Below are 23,304 nucleotides of genomic sequence, written 5' to 3'. Positions count from 1 at the left end.
AAAGTAAGAAAACAAGAAAACTGGTGTCTGTTTTTTATTTAGAAGGGCAGATATTTCTTAATTTCAGCTTCCCCCCCATGGACATTTAATATCAAAAAACAAATTGGAATATAGCAATTATTAAAGGAAAACCATAGTTCAAGGAACATGACTTGTCTGAGGAAAATCTGCACAACCTTTTCTCTCCAGGCCATTGACTATATAAATGGTACACTGCTGGCTGCAGCAGTTAATTAAGTTCTTGTGGTTTTGTTTTGATTTTTTGGTTCTCTTGCCTCAGAGATGTGAAGTCTAGTTACTTCCCTACAAAACCCACCTCTTCTGAGTATCGAGAAGCAACTGAAAATCTTTTGGTATCGGGGGTAAAAAGGCACTTTAGAAAGAAGGTGAACTTTCCCCACTGCAGTTAAGACAGAAAAAGAGATATCTCACCAATTCCCTTATGCACAGAGTGTGAAAGAGCTGCACAGTACCTGTCCGCCAGCGATATCGGTTTATGTGACGTGTATATTGTCTGCACTGTTGGAGTTGGCACAGGCTCTGCCAGGGATCTCAGAACAGGAGATTTCGGTACCGGAGAAAGCTTGGGAGATGACTGCACCGCACAGCACTGCAATTTGCTGTCTGTGAACTCTGCCTACAAAAGATGCACACAGACAGGGAAAGAAAAGAGTGTAGATTAGCTTCTACCGCTCTTGCTCACTTCAGTCCTATTCATTGCCAAACCCTCAATACCAGCAGCTAATAAAGAGAAGGAGAGGCTGCAGCTTGCAGTGCAAGCTGCGTGTTCGTGGAGCGGCCAACTCTGCTGTCAGCATTCACAACTTACTGTCAGGGACTCTTTCTTGTGCCAAACCTCAGTGGGTAGCACTAAGCTGTATGTGTGATCTGGGAAGATCATGGAGCAACTGCAGGCTGCCAGTACCTTGGGACCTTTGGGGTGCACTCCTGCTGGATTTCTATCATGGCAACTTCTGTTCAGACTTTGCAGCAGGGAGGAAGAAAAGTCACCATCATAAGGGAGCATATGATATTTATCCAGCTATGTAAATAGCAAATTTCCTTTCTTAATTTTTTTCCTCAAAATCTGCAAGCCACATGGCATTAATGCTAAAAAAAAAGAAACAACCACAAATTCAACCAGTGGTACAATTATTTGGGCCTAGGAAAGCATAGCTGTATTAGGTTCATTTTCTTTCTGTCCTTCTTAGCATGTCCTTGCTCGTGTTTCAACTAAAAGCATGTGATGTGCTCCAAGAGAAGCTCTGAAGCAACGGGAATTCCATCAATTCCATGAAATTAAGAAAATGGAAAGCGTAAAAGCAACTAAAGAAAGTCTCCTTCCTTAATCCCAGTCAATCTTACATGTAAATACTGGCTAATATATCCTGTTCAGACTCCTCCCTCACTCATCTCAGCCTGACAGGCTACAGGGACATCACTTTGATATTCCATCCTCTAAGGGATGAGTATGAGCAGCAGCACTACCTGTGAAGCTGATGTAAGTTCTCCCAGCCCTACTGAAACAGCAGTGCTATGGCAAATTACACTTGCTAAAGATTTGTCCTGAGTCCTAAAGTGTGTTTGCTTGGGATAATGGTTTTACTGTACATATATAATGCATCTTTTTATATATGTATGCATTTACATATTTACGTATATTTGAAAAAAATATTTTGCTGGTCTAAACAGATACAATTCCATTAACTTAAGTCTGTGTGACTTCTACCCACTGGCAGTATGGCCATTAAGCCTACTTGAAATTTCTGAAATTTGGAGGGGTTCCTGGCATGAACCTTCTTTTTAAAGATTATAGGAAACAAAATTCTGTGCGTTTTTTCCTCAACATCATTGCATATACACCACAAAATTAGAAGCCATGACCTCAATAACATTTCAATGTTCTGTTCCAAGCAAAATAAATGAATAAATAAGAAAAAGTGAAGGGGAAGCAGGGAAAAGGAAAACAAAACAAGGAACTGGAGTCAGAAATGCTGGTAGCCATCAGGGACTATGTCTGGAGGATACTTGAGTGATATCCAGCTGCAGGACTAACTCTACCTTTCAAATACTTTGCTGGGGAAAAGCAGCATTTAGATCCAGTCCTATGATCAGGTTTATTGTGAAAGAAAAGCCTCTTTCTTTAAATCAATAAGTGCAGCCAGTCACTGCATATGGCCCAGCAGTGAGTTATACGACTCTGATTCTGTGCTGGATATAAATTGCTGCTACCAGTAAAAGCTATGGTTGAAGTCTGAAATGCTTGATTCTGTCGATGTAATTTGACAAAACAGAAGTTACTGCGGTTTACTACTAGAGGCAGGGAACGTTGCTTACAAACCAGAACCACTCCTCATACTGGAAAGAATGGGAAGGGTTATAATCAGAGTTCCACATCCCATATTGCATTATATTAAGTGCTCAAAAATCTTTTAAAATTCTCTGAATTGTCTGTAGATTATTTTGTCACACTTATTACATAATGTTCTACCTTTAAAGTAGGGCTTGGATTGGACTTCTTTTTGAGTTGTGTAATGATTGTTCATATGCACACACAGTTTACCAAAAGCTCTAAATCCCACCATCTCTGAAAGTTTAGTAAGAATTAAGTCTAATATTTGACTTGGGTTATTAAGTAAACACAGGAGTTTAAACAAGGATACCACTGTAGTCATCAACATGCTAACTATAATTCTTCCTCAAAATTCAGATGCAAATTCGGTGAAAATCCGGCTTCTTTTTGTGATGGCACAGCAGGCAGTTTCAGGCAGCAGGCCATGCAGTCGCTAGAGAGAGGACTAAGTCATCTATCCCCACACCCTTGGAAAGATGCTGTTGAGCTTTGTGTGAGCCCTCAGCAGCTCTGAGCAGAGCAGTGTTTGAGGACTGGCTGCATTAGCAGCGAGCTTCATCAGTTGACTCTTAGTCCTCTGTCCAGTATGCATCAGTATCTGAATGCAGGCACGTTCATTATTTGCATAATGGGAATATTTAACAGATTTGCACTCTAAAGTCTGTTTGGAGTTTATCTTTTTTGAGGACTGCTTAATGCATATGTTTCTAATACTGTTAAATTATTCCTTGGAATTGTGTTAAATACACAGCTTTTCAGTTGCACATTCTACTTACAGAAAACTGTGGTACTGTTGTAAAAGGATCGAAAAAAGGATTAGATGTATCAGCAGGGAATGTCTTTATCTTTAAAAAAGATAAAGAAAAAGATGTTACTTTCAGAGCATAAAAATGGAAAAGAAAAAAAAAAAAAGCAGCAAAGCATTGCAACTACAGTGACACATCCAACAAATCAGAGCAGTTCAGCAGCGCTTGGACCAGACCAGAAAAGACCCCTCCAGAAATGCATACAGAAACCTGATGAGGAACCGTCAAAGCATAAATATGAAAACCTGAGAGACACAAATTTGTTATGCACACGAAGTACCTTTCAATCCTGTAAACAGTCATCAGATCATTACCTGCTTCCTTCAGTGAACACCACATTGTAAAATATGCAATATAAAGTACAGGAACCTTTTTTTTTTTTTTTTTTTTTTTCCATTGCAGAAACTTCATCTGAAGAACTTTATTTATGCCATACATATTTCGGACCTCCAAATTTTCTGTTACACAGTTGCTGCCCAAGACAAACAATCACTGAGATGGGATCGAAAGACAACTCTCTGTAAAACAAGCCCTGTGGACAGTGGTTTGCTTCAGGCATTTGCTGGGACCTGGCTGCCTGCATCCAGCTGTGGGCTGCCAATCAGGGATGAGTTTTGGGGGTTTTCATCACAGGACTTGGGGTCACAGTCAGAGATGAGCATGTCCCTGGTCCCCTGGGCAGAGAGGGCTAAGAATGACCAGGGCTCAGCCCCAAGTATACTGTCACTTGCCCCACGGCCTGCTGGAAGTCACTTCTGCCCTTAGAACTACTTCAAATGTTAATGGAAATTAAGGAAACATTCAGAGTGGAAACAACTTCTGCCCTGCTCCACTGCATGTGGTGTTTCTCATGATTTTCCTCTCTGGAGTGCAGACATTTCTCATTCATTCAACAGGAAGATAAAATATCAGATGCTTTGAATGGCACTTCACACTTTCCATTTTAGAAAAAAAACCCACATTTTTCAGTGTACAGGTGTGTTTTTCACTTTATTATAGAAAACGCTATGCATTTGGTGTGCATGTTTTCAAGCATAATTCACTACCTCCAGCTACAGAACTGCTGTTGGATAATCAAGACAGCTAGCCTGAGGACCCTAAGCCCTTGTAAGCCAAAGAAAAACCTGAAATTATGACATCAAATATAATTAAGTGTATAGTGTTTATTTTGCAAATAAAATAACAGAAACATATTTGGCTTATAAGGATGCCCAGGGAAATTAACAGCCATCTGTAGGGCTAACTCTGCAAATACATGGAATGAGTCTGGCCTTAATTGTCAGGCTTCATACACACACGGATTATAGATGGCAAAGATACATACCTTTTTTAACAGAACAGAGGTGGCTATAATCACAGAGGTGCAAGTGAACAAACAACTGTGCAAAGGAAAAATGTTTTAAATTACAATTTCCTGTGCAAATACATTCAAGAAAATCTCACTTTTTTAAATAGATGTATGTATAATCTTGTTTTAGTAAAGCGTATGTTGCTGGTTGAACCTACTCTTGGCATTGACACAACAGTTCCTTGCAGGTACAAACAGTACAGGACAAAGCACAGGCATGCTCCACTACAGGTGCAGTCTTTTATCCAAGGGCAGAGCAGCACAGGGACGGACAATTGATTGCTCATAGATAGGCAGGTTGAGTCTGATGTGCTACCAGCAACATCTTTCTCATTTTGCAGGTTGGGCTCATTAAGGAAATGAAGAGCAGTTACTGAATATAGAAAAGAAAAATGACACAGAACAATTTTCAGGAGCCCACTGAGGTTTGGGAGCAGAGGTGTACAGGGACAGCCAGCCCTGTCAGCACGCCGGGGCATGTAGCGGTGCAGATCTCCTTCTTGTAAAATCAGTGCTGTGAACTGTGCCTATGGCAGAGGCCAGCAAAAACCAGATAATCTGGCTTAGTTATCAGCAGGAATTCCTCTCTAAAGGAGCTGTGCTTATTTAACCTCAGGAATAAAACAATCCTGACAAATGAAAGGCTCTGTAGGTTCCAAACCCACCAATTTCTGGCATTTTAATGAAGCTGAAAACAGAAATTAAGGGACAGAGGGAAAAAAATAAAGCATAAATGTGTTCAATTTAAGAGTGAGAAAGAGAAGCCATCCTGCTCAGCTTTTAGGATTTAGTCTTTCTTTTCATCTTGTTTCTTTCTGCTGCTCAGATGGCACAGTTTGAGCAATTTGTTAGTTTGCCTGCCCTGAGCTTTGATAAGAGCACTGTTGCTGCCTGCTCAGTGCTGTGAGAGGCCCTTATCTATTCATAATTTGAGAAGGAAATGGGTATCGCATCCTAATCCACCCAAGTGCAGAAAAATTCATTATACTCAAGAACACTTGAACCTGGAGAGGAATAACCACGTGCATCAGTACAGGTTAGGGGCTGACCTGGTGGAAAGGAGCACTGCGGAGAAGAACCTGGGTGTCCTGGTGGATAATAGGCTGGCCATAAGCCAGAAACATGCCCTGGTGGCCGAGAAGGCCAACGGGATCCTGGGTGCATTAAAAAGCGTGTGGCCAACAGGTCAAGAGAGGTGATCCTCCCCTCTTACTCTGCTCTGGTGAAACACATTTAGACTACTGTGTCCAGTTCTGGGCTCTCTGGATCAAAAAAGACAGATCTCTTAGAAGGAGTCCAGCAGAGGGCCACAAAGATGATTAAGGGCCTGGACCACCTCCCATGTGAGGAAAGGCTGGGTCTGTTCAGCCTGGAGAAAAGAAGACTGATGTCTATAAGTACCTAAAGGGAGGTGGGAGGCAAATGGATCAGGCCAGGCTCTTCTTGGTGGTGTGTAGCAATAGGAGAAGGAGTAATGGCCTAAAAGTTGAACATAGGAAGTTCTGTAATAACATGCAGAAGAACTTCTTTACAATAAGGGTGACAGAGCACTGGAAAAGGTTGCCCAGAGAGATTGTGGAGTCTCCTATGTGGATATTATATTCTAGATCCATCTGGACACCTTCCTTTGTGACCTGCAGCAGGGAACCTGCTTTAGCAGGGGTGTTGGACTGAATGATCTCTTCAGGTCCCTTCCAACCTCTGCAATTCTGTGAACTCTTTTCAGACTGAGTCTAAGGTAAAATGGGGAGGAAGTAAGGAAAAGCATCAGTTAGGCATCTGGCTTACATAAAACTGCATTTGGAAATCTGAAAGGCCATTTTACTCAAGAATACACGTTAGCCTTCTTGTGCATGTCCACTATGCCCACCAGTGGGCTGAGGACAGCAGCTGCACCAGCCCCTGAGAGGGGGAAGAAAACCCTGCCTGCTCCTGCCCCACCATTCCAGGAGAGCGGTGTTGATGTCAGTCACTTCCTGAGCCCTGCCTTGGGGATGGATTTATTGTGTAGTGTCAAATCTCCAAGTAGCTCAGAAAACAGAACTGCTCCCTGATTAGAACCAGAGGCCAAGACCTAAATGTCACCACCTGGGAACTGAGAAGGGAAGAGGAGCAGAGCCACCTCCACCATCTATGGCAGATCTGCCGTTCTCCCATTCCTGGAGACCTTCAGGAGCTTCCAGGCTTCATCTGGGATTGCAAATACAAGGGGATGAGGGAGAAGGAAGGACCACCTGGTATCCTAGAGGCTGCAGAAACATCATGAGCAACAAGAGGACAGAGCTGCGTTCTTGCATAGATAGACTTTCAAGTGTAAAACAAGATCTTAACCACACCTGTTCTCCCCACAGGAGTGAAAACAGTCTTATAGTCAAAGTCAACAACCACAAAACAATTTTAAAATAAGGCCCTGGAGGTACCTGTCATGTCACAGGGGCATGGCGTAGAAAGGGAGTGAAGGCTCTGCATGCCCCAGCAGCCCTGTACATGCTGAGGGCTCATTTCACAGCCTCGCATGCCTTGCTTGAATGCTCAGGGTGTACCACCATAGCAGAACTGCATCGGACAAGTAGCTCCTTGTCTAGAATGTTTAGCTTGGCAGGTTGAGAATTTACTAAGCTTAAAAGAACACTTGGCTCTTAAAAAAAAAAGAAAAAAAAAAACAAAAAACCTGTGAAAATTATCTACAGATAATTTGCTGCTAGTACTCAAAGATTCTTGTTACACTATTAGCTGTCCATTGGGCTGACGTATTTCGGAGATATCTGTCACAACTAGAAAGAATTAACAGCATTAATTTTCCTTGAAATTTGTACTGCACATTAGAATGAAGGAGGTTGGAGGAAGAAAACGGACAGCACGATGAGAACATTCTCCTTCTCTGAGCATTTGTGCAAAACGTTCCTCTGGACAGAGTTTAAAATCTCAGTAAAAACACTTGTACTTTCCTGATACACCTTTCAAATGGGTTAGAAGGAAAAGAAAATGAATGTTCTCATAAAAGCAAACAGAAGTGCAGAGAGACAAAGTGAGAATTCCCACCTGAAATGAAAACTGCAGGAGACTGGTGGAAAGTGAGTCAGTAGTTGGAATGTGTTAAATGATATAAAATTAGCTATTTTGGGTATTTCTATCAGAGGGGAATATTAAGAATGTCTTTCCTACTACAAAAAAGAAAAATGCTTTCCACGCTTTAGGGAACAGTATGCTTAATTTGGATATCTTCTCCTACATTTAGAGTACCCAGGATACCCACTGCCCTGCCACAAGACATTCTACCAGGTTCCGATACCATGTTGTGCTGTTGACATGCAGCCACTGTTCTTCACTCCCCTTGGCTTTATGCCCACCCCATGCACCTTGACCAGGGGCCTTACAACGCACTGGAGAGGCTATGTGCTGTCAAGAGATGTGCACTGTCGCTTTGTACACTGGCCAGACACAAGGCAAACTGTTGGCCAAACACTTCAACAGCTTCCTGTGCCTCAGAGCAAAAGCAGAGCTGCTAACACCTGAAAGGTGTTAGTATCTCTTTCAGTATACGCATACAGCCAGAGGAATATTCTGCCTTGCTTTATTTAAAAATACATGCTATAAGATAAACACTGTCACCTCCTTCCAGCACAGAGATTTATTTCTGCTTTTCAAACTAGAGAAAGACAGCACCCGAAACTACTGGAATACATTGCATTAGCATTCCCCAGTCCTGACGAGTGACACACTTAAAGCACAAGTTACCCATTAGACTCACTTTCCAAAAAGTGATACAATTCTGGACCCTGTAATCATTCAGTACAGCTCCTGTCTGCTGTCGTATCTTTTCAGTGGCAAAAATGAATAACGAGGTGGAAAATGTGAAAACAAAAGAGCTCTTGGTGTTTTTAACCACGTGATACCCTAATAGCCAAACAGATTATTTTGAGTGGAAGTAGTTCCTGGTTCCAGCAATTACTCAAATTGTACCAATCCCAGTTCACTCACTTTATGTGACAATAGAAATAGCATAATAGGTAGGCATTAAACACTGCCTGAGTGCACAGAGCAAAAATCAGTCCAATAATCCTGTGACAGAACAGAGATCTTAATCAGTAATACCGTTGCTTAATCAATCTTGGAAAAGGCTGTATGAACAAAATGCCCTGACGAACCAAACTAGGTGTGAGTCCCACATGTATTGCATCCCAGAATACCTCCTTTACAAGGAAGGTAGGATTTCTTCTGCTTGTTGAACTGATATCCAGGTGTCAGCAGACAGATTCAATTCACATACATTGAAGAGGGGCAGTTGTGCAGAAATGTGGCATTGAAAACTCCCTAAGGCACTAAATGTGAAGTTTCTGAAGAGGATGGGTTTCTGTGCTCAGCCAGGGAAACACCATGTGTTTGTGATCACCCTGTCTTCTGCTGTTCCTTCTGTGGAGATAACACTGTGACATCTCTCCCCCAGCTCCATCTGGTCTTCGGGTCTCCCTTGCTCATCTTGCAAAGAACTGACAGGGACTGGAGTTTGAGAATTTGCTTCAGACAACCACCACTGGCATCTAAAAACCAGCCTAAGTGAATCCAGCTGTTTGACTCTTCTGACTTACTATTTGGCCTGGGCTTCCACACAAACGCAGGACTGCAGTACCAAGCTCCCCTTCCCACAGGTCCCAAAAATGTCTTATTGGTAAATTGAGGCTGTGCCACCTTGAGAACTATGTTCATTCCCTGGTGTCCTCTCTGAACCAGCCTCTCTTAGGTGCCCCTTGGATGACGAGCATTCTGTTCCTCTGCTCACTGCTGCGCATCAGCCCTTCTATGAGCCTTGTCCTGGGCTGATTTCACCCATTCTGGAATGTGGCTGACAGCAGATGCTATCTTCTTGATGTCTCACCTGACCTTGCAGAATAGGACTAATACTTTCCATCAGATAGTTTCCTTCCTTTTATAGTCACTTTACTCAACCCTTCCTACCAGGAGGTGTTGTCAAGAAGTGGCTGCATGGCTCCTTGGCTGGGTTCCAGTGATCTCTGGCTCCCAAATGGATGCTTAAGAGAGTTCATGGAAACGATGTACGTGGCTCAGCCTCTGCTGGAGCTTGGCTTTGCTGAAGCCATAACATTTTGCAGATCTTAACACATAGCAGTTTGTGATTATAGTATAAGCCATATACTATTTAGAAGTAGCTCTGAAAACATAGTAGTAAAGATAAAATTCTGAATCTTCATGCCAACTTTTGTATTAATTTGCAAGGACTAATTTGTGTTTGTATTAGCAGCTCTCTTACACTGCCCTCACAGATAGAGAACTCTGTTGATCTTTGCTCTAAGGATTGTACTTCTGGGTTGATAACAAAGTGGTTTCAGAGGTTCTGGAGTCAAAGATGGAAATACCATTATTAAGTCAGCACAGTGTTTCTACAGCACATTGGAAAGGAGTGCATGTCCTGGCTCAGCTTTACAGTGTAGCTTTGCCTTGAGACTATGTTGGAGAAGACATTTAATTCTTGAAAAGAATTCAGAGTAAGGACAATTCATATATGACGAAAGCATGATGGTGTCCACACTGTCACAGTCCTCAGGATTTCTTTTACTGATACTGTGAAGGTGAACAAGCTTAAGCAGAACATAATCTCAGCATGGGCTGCCAGCCTAGTCAACATCCCCTCAGGAAAACGTGTGAAGCAAAATGATGTCACAGTCTTGCTGCACTGGCTAAAATGCAGTTTAAAAACTCCAGCATTTGTTCAGTCTTTGTTTATAACACAGAAATGAAGCAAACAAAAAGCAGTAGGTGCATTCACTGGAAGTGGCTTTTTTCCATCTTTGCTGCAAAGTTAGTTGCACTGCTAGGACAGCTAATGCAAAGATATCTTTTTTGCCCCTTGATCTCTACCAGTGAAATCAACGGTGGTCCAGATGCCTAGACTGCAAGCACAGCCAACAAAATCAAGTGGCATCTTCTGCAGATGAAGGCTTTTGTCACAGAAGAAAGTCACTAAAGATGGATAACATGAAGAGGAGGAAATGAGTACTGTGATTCCTGACATGTTAGAGGGTCCCAAGTAAGCCATATACTTCCCAATTAGACTACCAGCAGACAGAATACTATATATGCATTTTGTATCAGGTGGAAACACGCCACTATCCTCACCTGATTACTTCTAGGAATAGGCACTGACAGCTCATCATCCAGTAACATTTCAATCATTTGAATGGAGATTTCAAACCCAGGCACGTATCAACAAAGGCTGTCTATTAACCACATAACATGAATGCACATTTTCAAAAGCATCAGCATCATATTCACCTGCTGAAAAGTTGTGATAGTTTGATGCAAACAATGCACTGCCTGATTCTTGACCAACACGAACAGTTTATCTTTCTATTGTGATCAATCTCTACTTGTATAACAGCAAAATCTGGCTGAAAGTCCTTAAGTGTCCAGAATCCCAACCAACTGTGCTCTCCTCAAATATCAGTACATTGAGGAATATTTTGCATTAATTTTCTGTCCTATTTTTATGGGCTATTAAGCTCTGTCTAAATCCCCATGAGTTTATACAATTCATTATTCTAAAGGAAAAGAACAGCATAGGTAGGTTAACATCAGTGGTGCTGCAGAAGAAGTAATAAAATGACAAGCTGGACCACTTTTTAATATGTCTATCCTGAAAGACACTTGAGCTTATTTTCAACCTCAGTGCATGACCTACACCAGTGACTACTGCAGCCTTGATCTGTGCATATGCCTGGAAACTTTGGCCCCCTCATGAAATGGGATTTACCAGATACACAGAAATGCTGACTGCTGCACTGTGCTGCTGTTGTTAGTCTCACCACTGTAACAGTCGGCCCTGAATTGGGCTCCACATGACAATAAGCCATTGCCATAGTAGAATGTCACCCTTTCCAACATGAATCCTAAGAACAAAGCACTGCTTCTTTAAATATTGTGGATAGAAAACTATTTGATCCTACCTTTGAGACCAACTTAATTAGAAGTTACAATTCCATAAGCAACAATGCCTTGTTTGATTGAAGATTGTGCAATCCCCTATCTTGTAAATTTTTTGTAATATTTGCTATGTATAAAAACTTATTTATTCATAACCTCATGGTCTTGGCTATGGAGTCATCCAGATTGCCAGCCACAGAGTGCTGAACAAAGGGAAAAGCTCTGCCTTGTATGAAAGTAAAATCTTGGGGAAAGTATTCAAACTCACTAAGCATATACATATCTGAAATCAAACACATCGTAATACTTTGTGAATTCAGTGCCACAAAACACATTACAGTCCTCTGTGTTCGTCAGGTCCCTCATTACAGCAATCTGGCATCAAAGTAAACGCGTTATTCCTTTTCCCAGTTTATTTCCATCTTTTCAAGAACAGATTGGGATGCTACCTTAAAAGCCACTGTTCTCAGGCATCTTCCATAGCTAATGAGATTAGTCCCAGCCAAGGGATAATCCCAATCGATTAGGGCTATTAGCGCACAGCTCACTCATAATTACAGCAGAAATTTCTCCTGTGGACTGAGAGGAAAAGCAGAGTTCTTCTGTTTGGCACAGGAATGACAGCACTTTGAATGCCAGAAGGATACTTTGCCACTTTGAGCAGAGCTCTACTTTCCCATAATTTGTTTACTGCACTGAAGATCCAGAGAGTCCCTTATTAAAGACATCTCTTTGAAGGCAACTGAAAATTATAATGCTACACTGGACAGTAAAGGAAGAAGGAAATGAGAGAGAGGCTAAACAACAACAGTTCTGCCCCTGGAGATCTGCTTGTGGCACTAATTCAGGGGAAGGAACACACTGTGAAAAAACATCACAGCAGATCCTGATCCCCAGTCAGGGGCTTCCTGCCAGTCCCAGTGGGAGCTTGCAGGTGAGCCAGACTAGGAGCTGTTGATTTCCTGCAAGGAACATTTCCAGCTCTGCTGCCTCCCGGAGCCTCTCCCAGCACCACGTGATGGAAGCCAAAACACACTGTTGACTGGCAACCTCTGATGATGTTATTGTCCCTTGGACATTACCGTTAACTCATTCAATTCAGAAGAAAAAAAAAAAGCCTTGAAGCCTTTCTAAATTGTAAGAGGAGAAGAAGCTGGTCCTGTCAACAGCATAACTGGGGAGTAATTAGATGTTTCACTAATGTTTCACTAGAGTGACTGCTCTTTCTCCCTCAGAGCACTGGGATAGCTGAAGTCTGAGAGCTGATAAACTCTACTTTCATAGACAGGTGGGTGTTAATATTTATTTATGCATTAATCTTTGCCTGCTGCTTTAGGAGCGTTACATCCATGAGCTCAGGAACTGGCTATTTTTGGTGTGGTAATGTGCCTACTTCAGCCACACTGTAGATGTGAAGGAAAGCCTTTACTTGCACTGCCTAAGCGTCCATACTATTAGTGAGGGAGAAAGCACAGTTCCCCTCACCTTTTTTTCAATCCACTAGCAGCAAGACAGGAGACATCTGAAAGGCAAAATTGCTTTAGAAGCACATGCAAACACCTGGCTCTGTTGATCACAGACATTTTGGAGAGCCTTGTTTGAAGTCTGGGCAGCTCAGTCGCTGATGCAAACACACGAACTATGTCTTGAATGTGTGTTCCTGAGCTTCACCATTATTGATTCTGACAGTTTGCTTGATTTGAATGCAGCATGAGATGAGTGCCAAATTGCACACAAATTTAGGTGGTCAGAAGCCCACTGCACTTGGCACACAATTTCCTATCTCCAGCAGTGCCAACAAGGTTCGCAGCAGGACACATGCTCGTGTGCATGCCAGATAGCACAGGCAGCTCTTTCTCTTATGCCATCTTGGTAATACCTGTCACATTGCTAAAATTGGCCAGGTGATGTTTCAGTGCATCAGAGAGCTTGCAAGACTCTAGCCAGTTTTGGGTTGGGGTTTTTTTGTTTTCTTTTTTGTTTGTTTGTTTGTTTTGGTTTTTTTTTTTGCAAAGGAACAACAAATGACTAACTTGTTAAACATGTTTTGGAGAGGTTCACCTTCCTGACCTCATGGGCTGTTCCTCCAACAAGGATGTTTTGGTCTTGTGTTGCTGAATGTGAGATGACTGTCATGCCACACAACAAGTCATAGACACACAGTTCTTCCATAGCAATGGTTTTCTGGACAAGTTCCAGGCAATAACTAATCAGCATGCTAGAACTGCTTCCTTGTCAGAAGATTTAAACAGCTATGATGTAACAGACATCTACCGCCACTGATTTTTTTTTTTTCCTTAGCCCCCCAAAATTTAGCATTTTGTTTTTCAGAGAGCAATACAAGTGAAAATGAACTGAACATAACACTTTCTATTGTGTTGAGTAGTTTTCAATCCAGTTATCACAACAGTTGACTGTCTGAAGTTAATCAACTCTTTTTCTTCTTAATGACTAATTAATGATTTTCCAATTATGATTTAAGGTATTTGGGTTGAGGAACAGAAACTGTGCAATTACCAGAAAAAAATATCTGAGATTTATATAAACTGAAATTCATCAGTTTATCTTACCGTGTATTTCTGTTATTGCCATTCCTTTGAGTTATAAGACTGTTGTATGCTCTGTACAAAGGCAAAGCAATTCCCGATGAAAATCTCACAAGTCAATGACTGGACCTCATTTTTCCTTTCCTTTCCTTTTTACTAGTAGATAGGCTACAGCAAATTTAAATAGGTATGTCTCAGCAGGAGATTTTTTCACTGTTGTGAATAACAGTGAAAAGCAGAGGAGAAATCAGTAGATGACAGAAAGCTGTTGATCACACCGGTACCGCTAATGGTTCATCAGAAGAGACTGCTATTGGATCTGTGTAGGAATTCTTATCAGAAAATGCCTTTTCATTTAAATTGAATGTGATTCAAAAAAGAATCAGACTGATTTGATTTTTTTTTTCTATACTTAAAAAGAAAAAAAAAAAAAGTTTTTATATTCTAAGAGGAGGTATCAGTATCTAATTTAGAAATGACTTCTTCTTTGGAAACCTAAATTCATTGAAACTGAGTAACAAACATGACCTGAAACTGAAACAGTTAAAAACCGCTGGAATGAAAGCATTCAAAACCCGCCTGTTACTTCTCTACCTTCCCACTATTCTCTGAGATTTGATTCAGGCTATTTCTTTGGAAAGAAAATGTAGACAACTACATTTTACTTTAATTCAAAGTAGAAAAAGAAGAAAAGATTTCCTATCAATTCTGATTATTCAGCTGAGTGGTTGTTACAGGTGGTGTTACAGCTGAAAAGATTATCATGGAGAAAACAGGAAAAGAAACAAACAGGAAAGGAATGCTCACCTGTATCCAAAGATCGAGGTTCACAGGAAAGACTCCACAAGGGAGGGACCTCCAAAAAGAAATCCTTCCCCAGTGGCAGTCAGCCCTTAAATGGGGGTCTTGCCTTCACCTGTGCTCCCACAACTGACTCAGTCCTTCGCTCAGGTGATCAGTGGTTCAGGCTGTGACTCAACAGTTCCCATACAGCAGTAAATAAAAAGAAAGTTTACTTGCTCTTTTTGCTATCTTTACAAGTTGAGACACCCTCTAGATAGTCAGAAAGCAGCTCAGAAAGCAGATGTTTGCATTTTCACTTGCAGCTTGGAGGCTTTCAATTGAGATTCCACAGAACAACCAAGCAGTTAGCATCACGCTTACTATCACAGTGGAAAAATGTGAATTAGAATTATTCATATATCACTTCATTAGTGTTGGAAAGAAAATAAATACACAATGGTTACTCACTGGAGTCTAGACGCAATTGTCCCCACTCTTACTGAAGAAGAGAGATTACAAATTTTGCAATTGCTGAGACAAAAAGAATGATGTACGTACTTCTCAGGCCAAAGAAAAAGTGATTAATATGTCTTTATCAAAAGACTGAAGCAAACTATCAAAAAGATATATCTACTTTCAATTAGGCTTTAGAATAGAAGTGGAACCTTTTTCTATTACATGGATTACTGTAGACGAAGAGGAGACTCAGCCAGTACAGCCAAAGGTTATTGCTCTACGTCTGAAAAGCCCAGTGTGTCTGTTTGCTTTTATTCTTCTTAGGAAGATGTTACAGCTGCTTACTGCTGCTGAGGATATGAAACACGTTCACTTGAAAAATAAAGCAATAATTTAAAATTAATAAAAAAAAAACAACAGACAAATGTTATTTGCAGGATTATGCAGGTTCTAAAAGATTTGCTAGGGATTTGCCCACTAGATGTTAGCCAATTTAAAATCTCTGCTTGCATTTACCTCATCCCCTCATTTATTCTCATGTTCATTTCAAGCAAAAAAGAAAGCTACTGCTGTTGTGGAATTACCATGTTTTTGATAGGGAGGCAGGAGAAAGAGGCTGTAGGTAGCATTTTTATTTTTTATTTGTTGTTCAGCTACAATAGCCTTTGTAATTCTCAAGTTATCATAGAATCGCAGGATGGTTGATGTTGGAAAGGAACTCTTGAGCTCTGCTGGTCCAACCTCCCTTAACTTGAGGTTAAGGAAGGCAAAGTAGTGGCAACTTATATTATTCTGTAGATATTTAGGATAGCTTTGGGCTAAAAATGTTCATTACACTGATTATACAAAAAGAGAAGCACAGTCTTTCACTGCCCCTCCTGTGGTGTCCAGCAGGTTTGGGTGCTTTGTATTGTCTGGGAGCTACTTCCCCAGTACCATCTCTGTCTGTTGATTTCCAGTCACTTATTGCAGATAGCCATATCTTAAAGTCCTTCTCATAATTTCATCAGACCTCATTTTAAAATTACTTAACTGCCAAAGCAGTCCCATTTGGAGTTCTTCTCCACAAGCTACACTGCTTACAAATATACTTTATCACTCCGTTGGTCCTCGGGAGAAACTCTGTGGTTTCATGGAGGATTTGACCTAAGCTAAATCATTTTGTTTCTGGGGTCAGTGTTCAGTGGGATCAATGAGCTGACCCAATTCCTGTCACAGCCACACAAAGGAGGATCTATGTGTGCATCTGTGACACTACCTCATCCTTCAGCTTCGTAGGCAGCTCTTCACAAGCTGCTCTTAAACCACTGTATGAGCACGGCAAACAACGTGTCCCAGGGCAGCAGCCTCATGGGCTTCAGTTATAGGGCAACAAGGTGTCACTGACCATTCTCCTGACTATCTCTCTGTGGGCCCATGGGTGGTAGAAGAGCCACCATCTTCTGGTATAAATGCCTTGTGCTGTAACCGGCTTCTCAGATGAGCTTGACCATGTGACAGGCCTGCTATGAAGGCCAGCCCATGTTCTAAGCTCCAGGACCAGCTCTCCTTGCATGATGAGGCAGAAACCAGATTTATGGGCAGGCTTTGTTCATTTAATGATTTCTTCTGGGATAGGGCAGGTGCATGGAATGCTTGAGGACACTTACAAAGGCACCTTAAAACGTGCAGAAATGACTAAAAATAATTGTACATGGCAGGTTTTATCACCTCTCCAGGAAAAAAGCTCATGCCCTCTTGATCCAAACTATCTTCTGACATTGCATCTTTACTGTCATCACAAGTTTTATTAAAAGCCAGCCAGTGAGTCATTCAGTATTTAAAAGCAGTGAATTACAGAGCAGGCACATTGCAGCATCATACACCTGCACTCTCTTCAACTCAACACCTTCCCCTCTTTTTGGTATCCTTTTTTTGCTCATGTACACATCCCATCCAATTTATCACAGTGTCCACTGGTGCATAGTCAGCGGATTTTACCTTCTGGATATTTTCATTTTTTACAGAAATCACTTTCAATTAGTTTAAGAAATAGGGAAGCGTTAAATCATCTGTCACACATTTACAGAGCACACCAAGTTATTCTGTTTGGCATGCAGATAAAGGGAAAATAAATATTCATTGAGCCTATGAATTTAAATCCCTTAAATCAGGGGTCAGATAAAAGGTAAATCTAAATGTTCACAGTTCATCTTTGAGTATTTTCTCCTTTTGTTTCTTGACTAACTCTGTGTGCCCCTCTATAATGGGCAAATGGGAGCAAATCCCCAAATAGCTGAGTAGCAGGCAAAGCATTTTATATTTTTCAGAGAATGTTAAAATACAATCCAGCAGGCAGCCTCAGAGTCTCGTTGCGTTCCCAGGCACTCAGTTACCTTGAATGCTAGTAATTCAATACACTGCTTATAAGAGTGGCACCCACAGGTAAAGCTGTGTGCTCAAGCTACGTGCCGAGCTACATATCAGTTTTTATAGTGCTTTGTGTGTGTACATTATCAGAAGCAGCTATTGAAGGATGTGAAAGACTCATCCATTTGGCTGCTTGAGAGCCGTGGCTGCTTTTAAATGCTTAAGTCCCTTCTCTAGTTATTAGCACACTTTATGTAACCCAGAAGATGCTCGGGCAATTTTCATTTGCTTGAATAATACGGAGTGCTCCCAGCAGCCTGGCACTGCATGCAGCACTGAGCACCACCCCTCTGCAACCCGCTCTCAAATGTCTCATACCCAAATTGCCTGAGCAGTACTACATGCCCCTTTCAATCTTAGCTGGTTGAACATGCAATGCTCTTTTCTCCAGCGGGAAAAAAGATCCTCTGCAATATCAATATTTCAATCTAAAGCATTCCCTGGGTTCCTATGGAACTAGATTTATTGCCTGCTGCTACAAGCCTTTTGTATAAAGGTTGTTTGCTTTAGCAATTGCTGCTCTTTCCTGTTTCTTAGTTTAATATGAACTTAAAGGGCACGAACTTGAAACTGGGAATAAATGTACATTTAACTTGTTGTTTACTTTGTGTTCCTATTTGTATATGTAGGTGCACATGCAACTGACAGACCTCTCCTTTGAGCAAATTGTTTTGCTAATAACTGACCTTTGCATATAAGCTATCCAATTCGAACATGCAAATACTGTAATTGAGAGGCTGGCCCAGAAAAAAAGCATTTTTTAAAACTACTTCTTTTGAATGCAGGTATATTTATGGCTTCCGGTTCAACTTTTAATAAGAAATATATGTGTATGTATATTTAATGAAGATGTATAAGTAAAAAGCTTCTAATTCTGAAATATGCTACACAGTCTACTTATTTTGAGGAGACCTAGTTTACCTTCACTATGTAGTTCACAATAAGTAAAGCATTTATAAACTTGTCTCTAAGAGGTTTTAGAGATCTCTTGGGCACACAGAGGTACTGGATCTGTATTTGCAGCCAAGCAGAGTAGATTGGTGCTACCTAAAGCTCTTATCAGATATTAGTCTTGAACTACATTATAGCAACTTTTATTTAGAAATCAGTACCACAAAGACTGTTTATGGAGCTATTAAAGTTTGATCTGTTTACCTGTCTTCCACTGAAAACCAAAGCAAAAAGATGTTTAAAATGAAGACAAAATAAACTGAAACAATTTCACACTCTCTTGTTATTTGGCTTATTGCAAGCTTGTATAATCATCATGAATATTTAGCGACTAAACCTGTAATCAGCATTTTTTAAAATCAAAATAACTAATTTCAGTGGGACATGGAATGAGATTATTTACCTCTCCTCCACTGCTCACTGCCATTTCCTCACTGTAACTAACTGTTGAGAATTTACAAGGATGTCTTGATGCCTCCGTCAAGTTACTGATACTTCTCAGAGTCTCCAGCAGATGACTGCCTTTTGACTTGGTTGCCTTCATTTTATTCCCAAAATTGTAGGTGCTAATGCATCAAATTCTGCGTTGTTTCAGACTCAGTGTGATCACTTCAAGCAAACAGGAGTGCTTACAGTAGTACTGAAATAAAATATTTGTTTCCAATCTGCCTTAAATAAAATATCTACTTTTACACTGAAGGCCATGTATTTTTCATTTTAAAGTATCGTGCTAGCAATCTATGCCTCTTAAATGTTGTATCTCAAGGTTTGAAAAAGCAAATGATTTTTTATTTACTTTTCTCCGCCAATAGATGGCAGGTGAAGCTCTAGAAATTTCTCCACTGGATCCAGCATGAAATAACACGTAAAGTTTGCAAGTATGCAACCAGCTGTAAATAAATGCTCTCCAATATCTTCTGAGATGTGATCATGGTTTAGCACTAGCCTGTATACCTCGCATTATAAAACTTAGCTAAAGGTTACGAATAGTTCCATTTTATATATAAAACTGTACATTCTTATTTATTTTGTCCTACTCCATTGGGTGAAACTGAAGTTGGAACATATAGCCTTTCTGCTTTGGTTGGGAAGGTATTTGACAGCATGACGTAGCAGCTGATACATTCATTCGGGAGCTTGGGACTGAGCTTTCTGTAATCAAACAAGAAAGCTCTGCATTCGTACCCGTGTCACAGATCATGCTCACTGTAAGCTGGAACAGAATAGCTGTCAGCTTAAGCTTTGATTTCCAATTCCATAAAAGCTAGAAACATGCGAGAGAGGGAGATGCAGCTTGATGGCAGAAAGAGCCTCCAAAAGTGACAAGGCTTGTTTTAATAAGCTTCGGTAAGGATGCTCATAATGTGATACTACAATTCTTCATGTATAATGCTGTATTAAAAAAAAAATCCAGTTCATTTTTGAAATAGAGAATGCAGCAGTCATTGCATCATGATAACATATAAGCCAGGCACAGTGTTTAAAGTCTCAATGAAATGGTACAGAAAGACAGAAATTTTGTCCTGCATTTGCTGTAGTGATTTGAAGGACAGCATGCAGTGTGTTGTAATCAGTTAACTAAAAGATTTACTTGAAAAATGAAAAAAGTATGCACAAAGCTCCTACTTTGAGGCATGCAGATCACAGAAGGATACTTTTCACTTCTAGGCAATCTGCATACACTATTTCTCCTGCAAAATGATTTTCTGCCTTGCTGTTGCCCTGCTATTATTGGCAGTCCAAGTATTGATGACTAAGTGACCAGTTGGTTCTCATGCACATCACAGTAATTCCTCCAGGCTGACAGAGTAGACAAATTTGGCTGCTCTGATCCCTGCATGGTACGCTGGCTGAATACCATTAATCCAATCTATTCACTAATCCCTCCATTTTTATAAGTTAATTTGATTTTGTGAGCTCCGCTTTAACTCTGATCCTTAGCACGTTTTAAAGGTTCCACTTTATGGGCAACAGTAGCAAATCATGTATAAAACCCAAGGCCATCAAGAAGCATCAACGATTAGACACTGAACAACAAAGATCATGCACCTGAATCAGTGACTATTAATCACTCTATGCCAGCAGTGTTACAGAAGAGTAGGAAGGATGCCTGAAACTGCTTCAAATTAACAACAGCCCTTTGGTGAACATGGGAAGTTTGGCAGCACACATCATAACCAATAAAAATAAATAAATAAATAAATAAGGTTGGTTTTAGGTGTCCAACTTAAGAAGCATAGTCCAGACACCAAAGAGAAGTCAGCTGTTTGAATGTCCTTCTGCAGGAAACCCTGACTACGTAGGAACCTGAACTTACAGCTATTTTACCTTAAGCAAATTAGGCAGCATGAGAGACCCTCTAAGCATTGTACATGTCTCTGAGTAGGAAACAAACACCAGTACAATTAACAGCAACTTTCCAAGGGTCAAACCACAGTGCGTAAAACCAGCACGCTACCGCTGAATTGCTACGAACACAAAGCTGAGCTGAATATAATCTGACCCTCAAATGACAGCACATGTTGCCACAACAAAATTATCAAATATCTAAAGTTATGTATTTCCCTTTAGCTTTCTTTTGTTTGGAGACTCACTCCCTTATAAGTAAACTTTTCATTCAAACCTCAGCTGACAGAAATCTATAGTCAGTGAAACTGCAGGGAAAGGTCTGTACACAGTAACTACTCTTCAGAGAACAGGCTGACCTTTACAGACATTAAACAAAACAAGAAGGGCTGATTGATGCTGTTCAGTACATGCTCTTCAAAATATTAAAACCAAGAAAGTCATGGAGGGCTAGTTTATGAACATGAAGAATGAAAAATTTTGTCAGTGGATGATGGGGTAGGAAAGAGGAAATAGTGAAAGGGTAAAATATCTAGAGAAGAAAAGCTATTTCCTTGGCTGGAAGAGAAAGACTACAATATGAATTTCTGTTAAATGGAAACAAAACACAAATCCACGTTGTCTAGAGCAGGTCAGTTGCAAAAGTCACCGTGACTCAGTTTCAAAAATTTGGGTTACCAAAGTAAGCTATTGTACAATATTTTTAATTAGAATAAGAAATATATTTGCAATCTCCAGGGAATCATTACTTGCAGTTTAGCTCTGATCATTTTTAATAGTGAGAAGTATAACATAACCTGTCTGTTTCAGTCTGCCTGTATCTTGTTGACCTAAACTACAGGCAAAGATGTCATACCTTGCAGCTTTTTCTCTCTTTCCTTTGCTTTGTTCTAATTTACTCTTCCCCCAGAAATGTACAGAGGGAGGTGTTTTGCCCTGGATACCTCTCCTCCTACCACTTTCTGGAATGGGATGGTTTTGTGTTCCAGCACTTCAAGAAGATTCTAGGTAATCATTCCCATTTCAGTAGACAGCTCAAATTGCAGTGGTACGTTCAGCTGAAAAAACAGATACATCTCTCCTACATGGTAGATGGGGGAGAGGTAAGCACTGTTGCCCTTACTAGTGCTGGAACAGTTCTCTCACTGAGGAGTTCCGGGGGGCTAGAAAGACCCTTAAATTTCATTTTCTGCAGTTAAGAGACTTAACATCTGCATTATGCAAAAACTGTTCAGCTGTGTCAGGTTGAAGGGCAGAGATAATGAACAGGACTTTGATGGTAGGTGAAGAACATAAAACTTGCTTACTGACCCTGCTGAGCTTATACAGGAAACAACGTGCCCTCGAGGTCTATTGTTTATAATAGGCTCAAAATTGCATGAGAGAGAGAAGCTTTCCAGATCTCTGTCCCTCTAGGGTAAGCATCCATTCCTAAACTGCTCTATACCAGTGACAATTTCAGCATCTTCTTAGCGCCCTTGCACCAAATCTATCTTTCTATCCACAGCAGCAGGTCCCTAGGCATAGCACACCCCATGCCCACACCATAGCTCAGTGCTGACACAGGACTCGCAGGAATACTAGGTAATAGGACACATGCAGTTATTTACAGATTGGTACCACAATATCCCTGAAGCAAAAGGCATGTCCCCACAATACTTGTGTGATACTGTAAACTAGGACCTATCCATGTAGTGAAAACAGCGTCCAGAGCAGTATTTTAATGTGTACAGTTGTGTAAGATGTACTGCTGTGCTTTTCATAGGCTTTACATGTAGTTTCTAGAAGTTGGCAAAAATGGCTTTTGACAGCAGCACAGCTATCTGGCATTAGAGCTGTTTCCAAGCAGGACAATTTGGAGAAAGTTGAGGATCTTATTGTGATCCTTCAAGTAATCTGCTGGAAATCTGAGGTGAAAGCCCTAGATCACTGAAATCAGGAACCATTTTGATTTCAGTGGGACAGCATATCTCCATTGCTTGTAACTAAAAACACAGATCACATACTTCTAGAAAATGAAGTTAATAATCAACATGTTATAGCCTATTTTGCCTCAAACTGAAGCACAACACTATGTTAATGAAATACAGAAGTGCATGTACACGTCTTTGATTTGGCTGTTGGATAAGGCCTGAATGAAACTTGTGTTGAGAAGAATAAACTTTCCAGAAAACTACTAAAAGCAAGTCTATGATCGTAGTAGGAATCTACATTAAAGGGCCAAAAGAGGCTGAAGAAACCAGTGCAGCAAGGCGTAAAGATACTCAGGAAGAAGAGAGAAATGAAAAGTCATCCAACAGTAAAGAACCCCATTCAAAATCTCAGCTTTCTTGATGTGGACTGATTTTCTGAGATGCTGAGCTGAGT

The 23,304-nt window shown here is 40.7% G+C and overlaps 1 protein-coding gene across 3 annotated transcripts in view; it reads right to left on the bottom strand.

The window, feature by feature from the left end:
- EPB41L4B (erythrocyte membrane protein band 4.1 like 4B) overlaps positions 1-23,304 on the bottom strand; it is a 168,546-nt gene that overhangs the window by 5,931 nt on the left and 139,311 nt on the right. For 2 of the 3 annotated variants that reach the window (XM_048940112.1, XM_048940114.1), the window contains 2 exons: positions 3,130-3,198; positions 474-637 (listed from right to left, as the gene is read on the bottom strand). In XM_048940112.1, coding sequence (XP_048796069.1) covers positions 474-637; positions 3,130-3,198 — 233 coding nt within the window. The remainder of the gene's footprint in view (positions 1-473; positions 638-3,129; positions 3,199-23,304) is intronic. The other variant, XM_048940113.1, reaches the window with a different exon arrangement.

This window comes from Lagopus muta, chromosome 3 (assembly GCF_023343835.1).
Source record: "Lagopus muta isolate bLagMut1 chromosome 3, bLagMut1 primary, whole genome shotgun sequence".
NCBI classification, from domain to species: domain Eukaryota; kingdom Metazoa; phylum Chordata; class Aves; order Galliformes; family Phasianidae; genus Lagopus; species Lagopus muta.
This window is presented reverse-complemented; position numbering and strand designations above follow the sequence as displayed.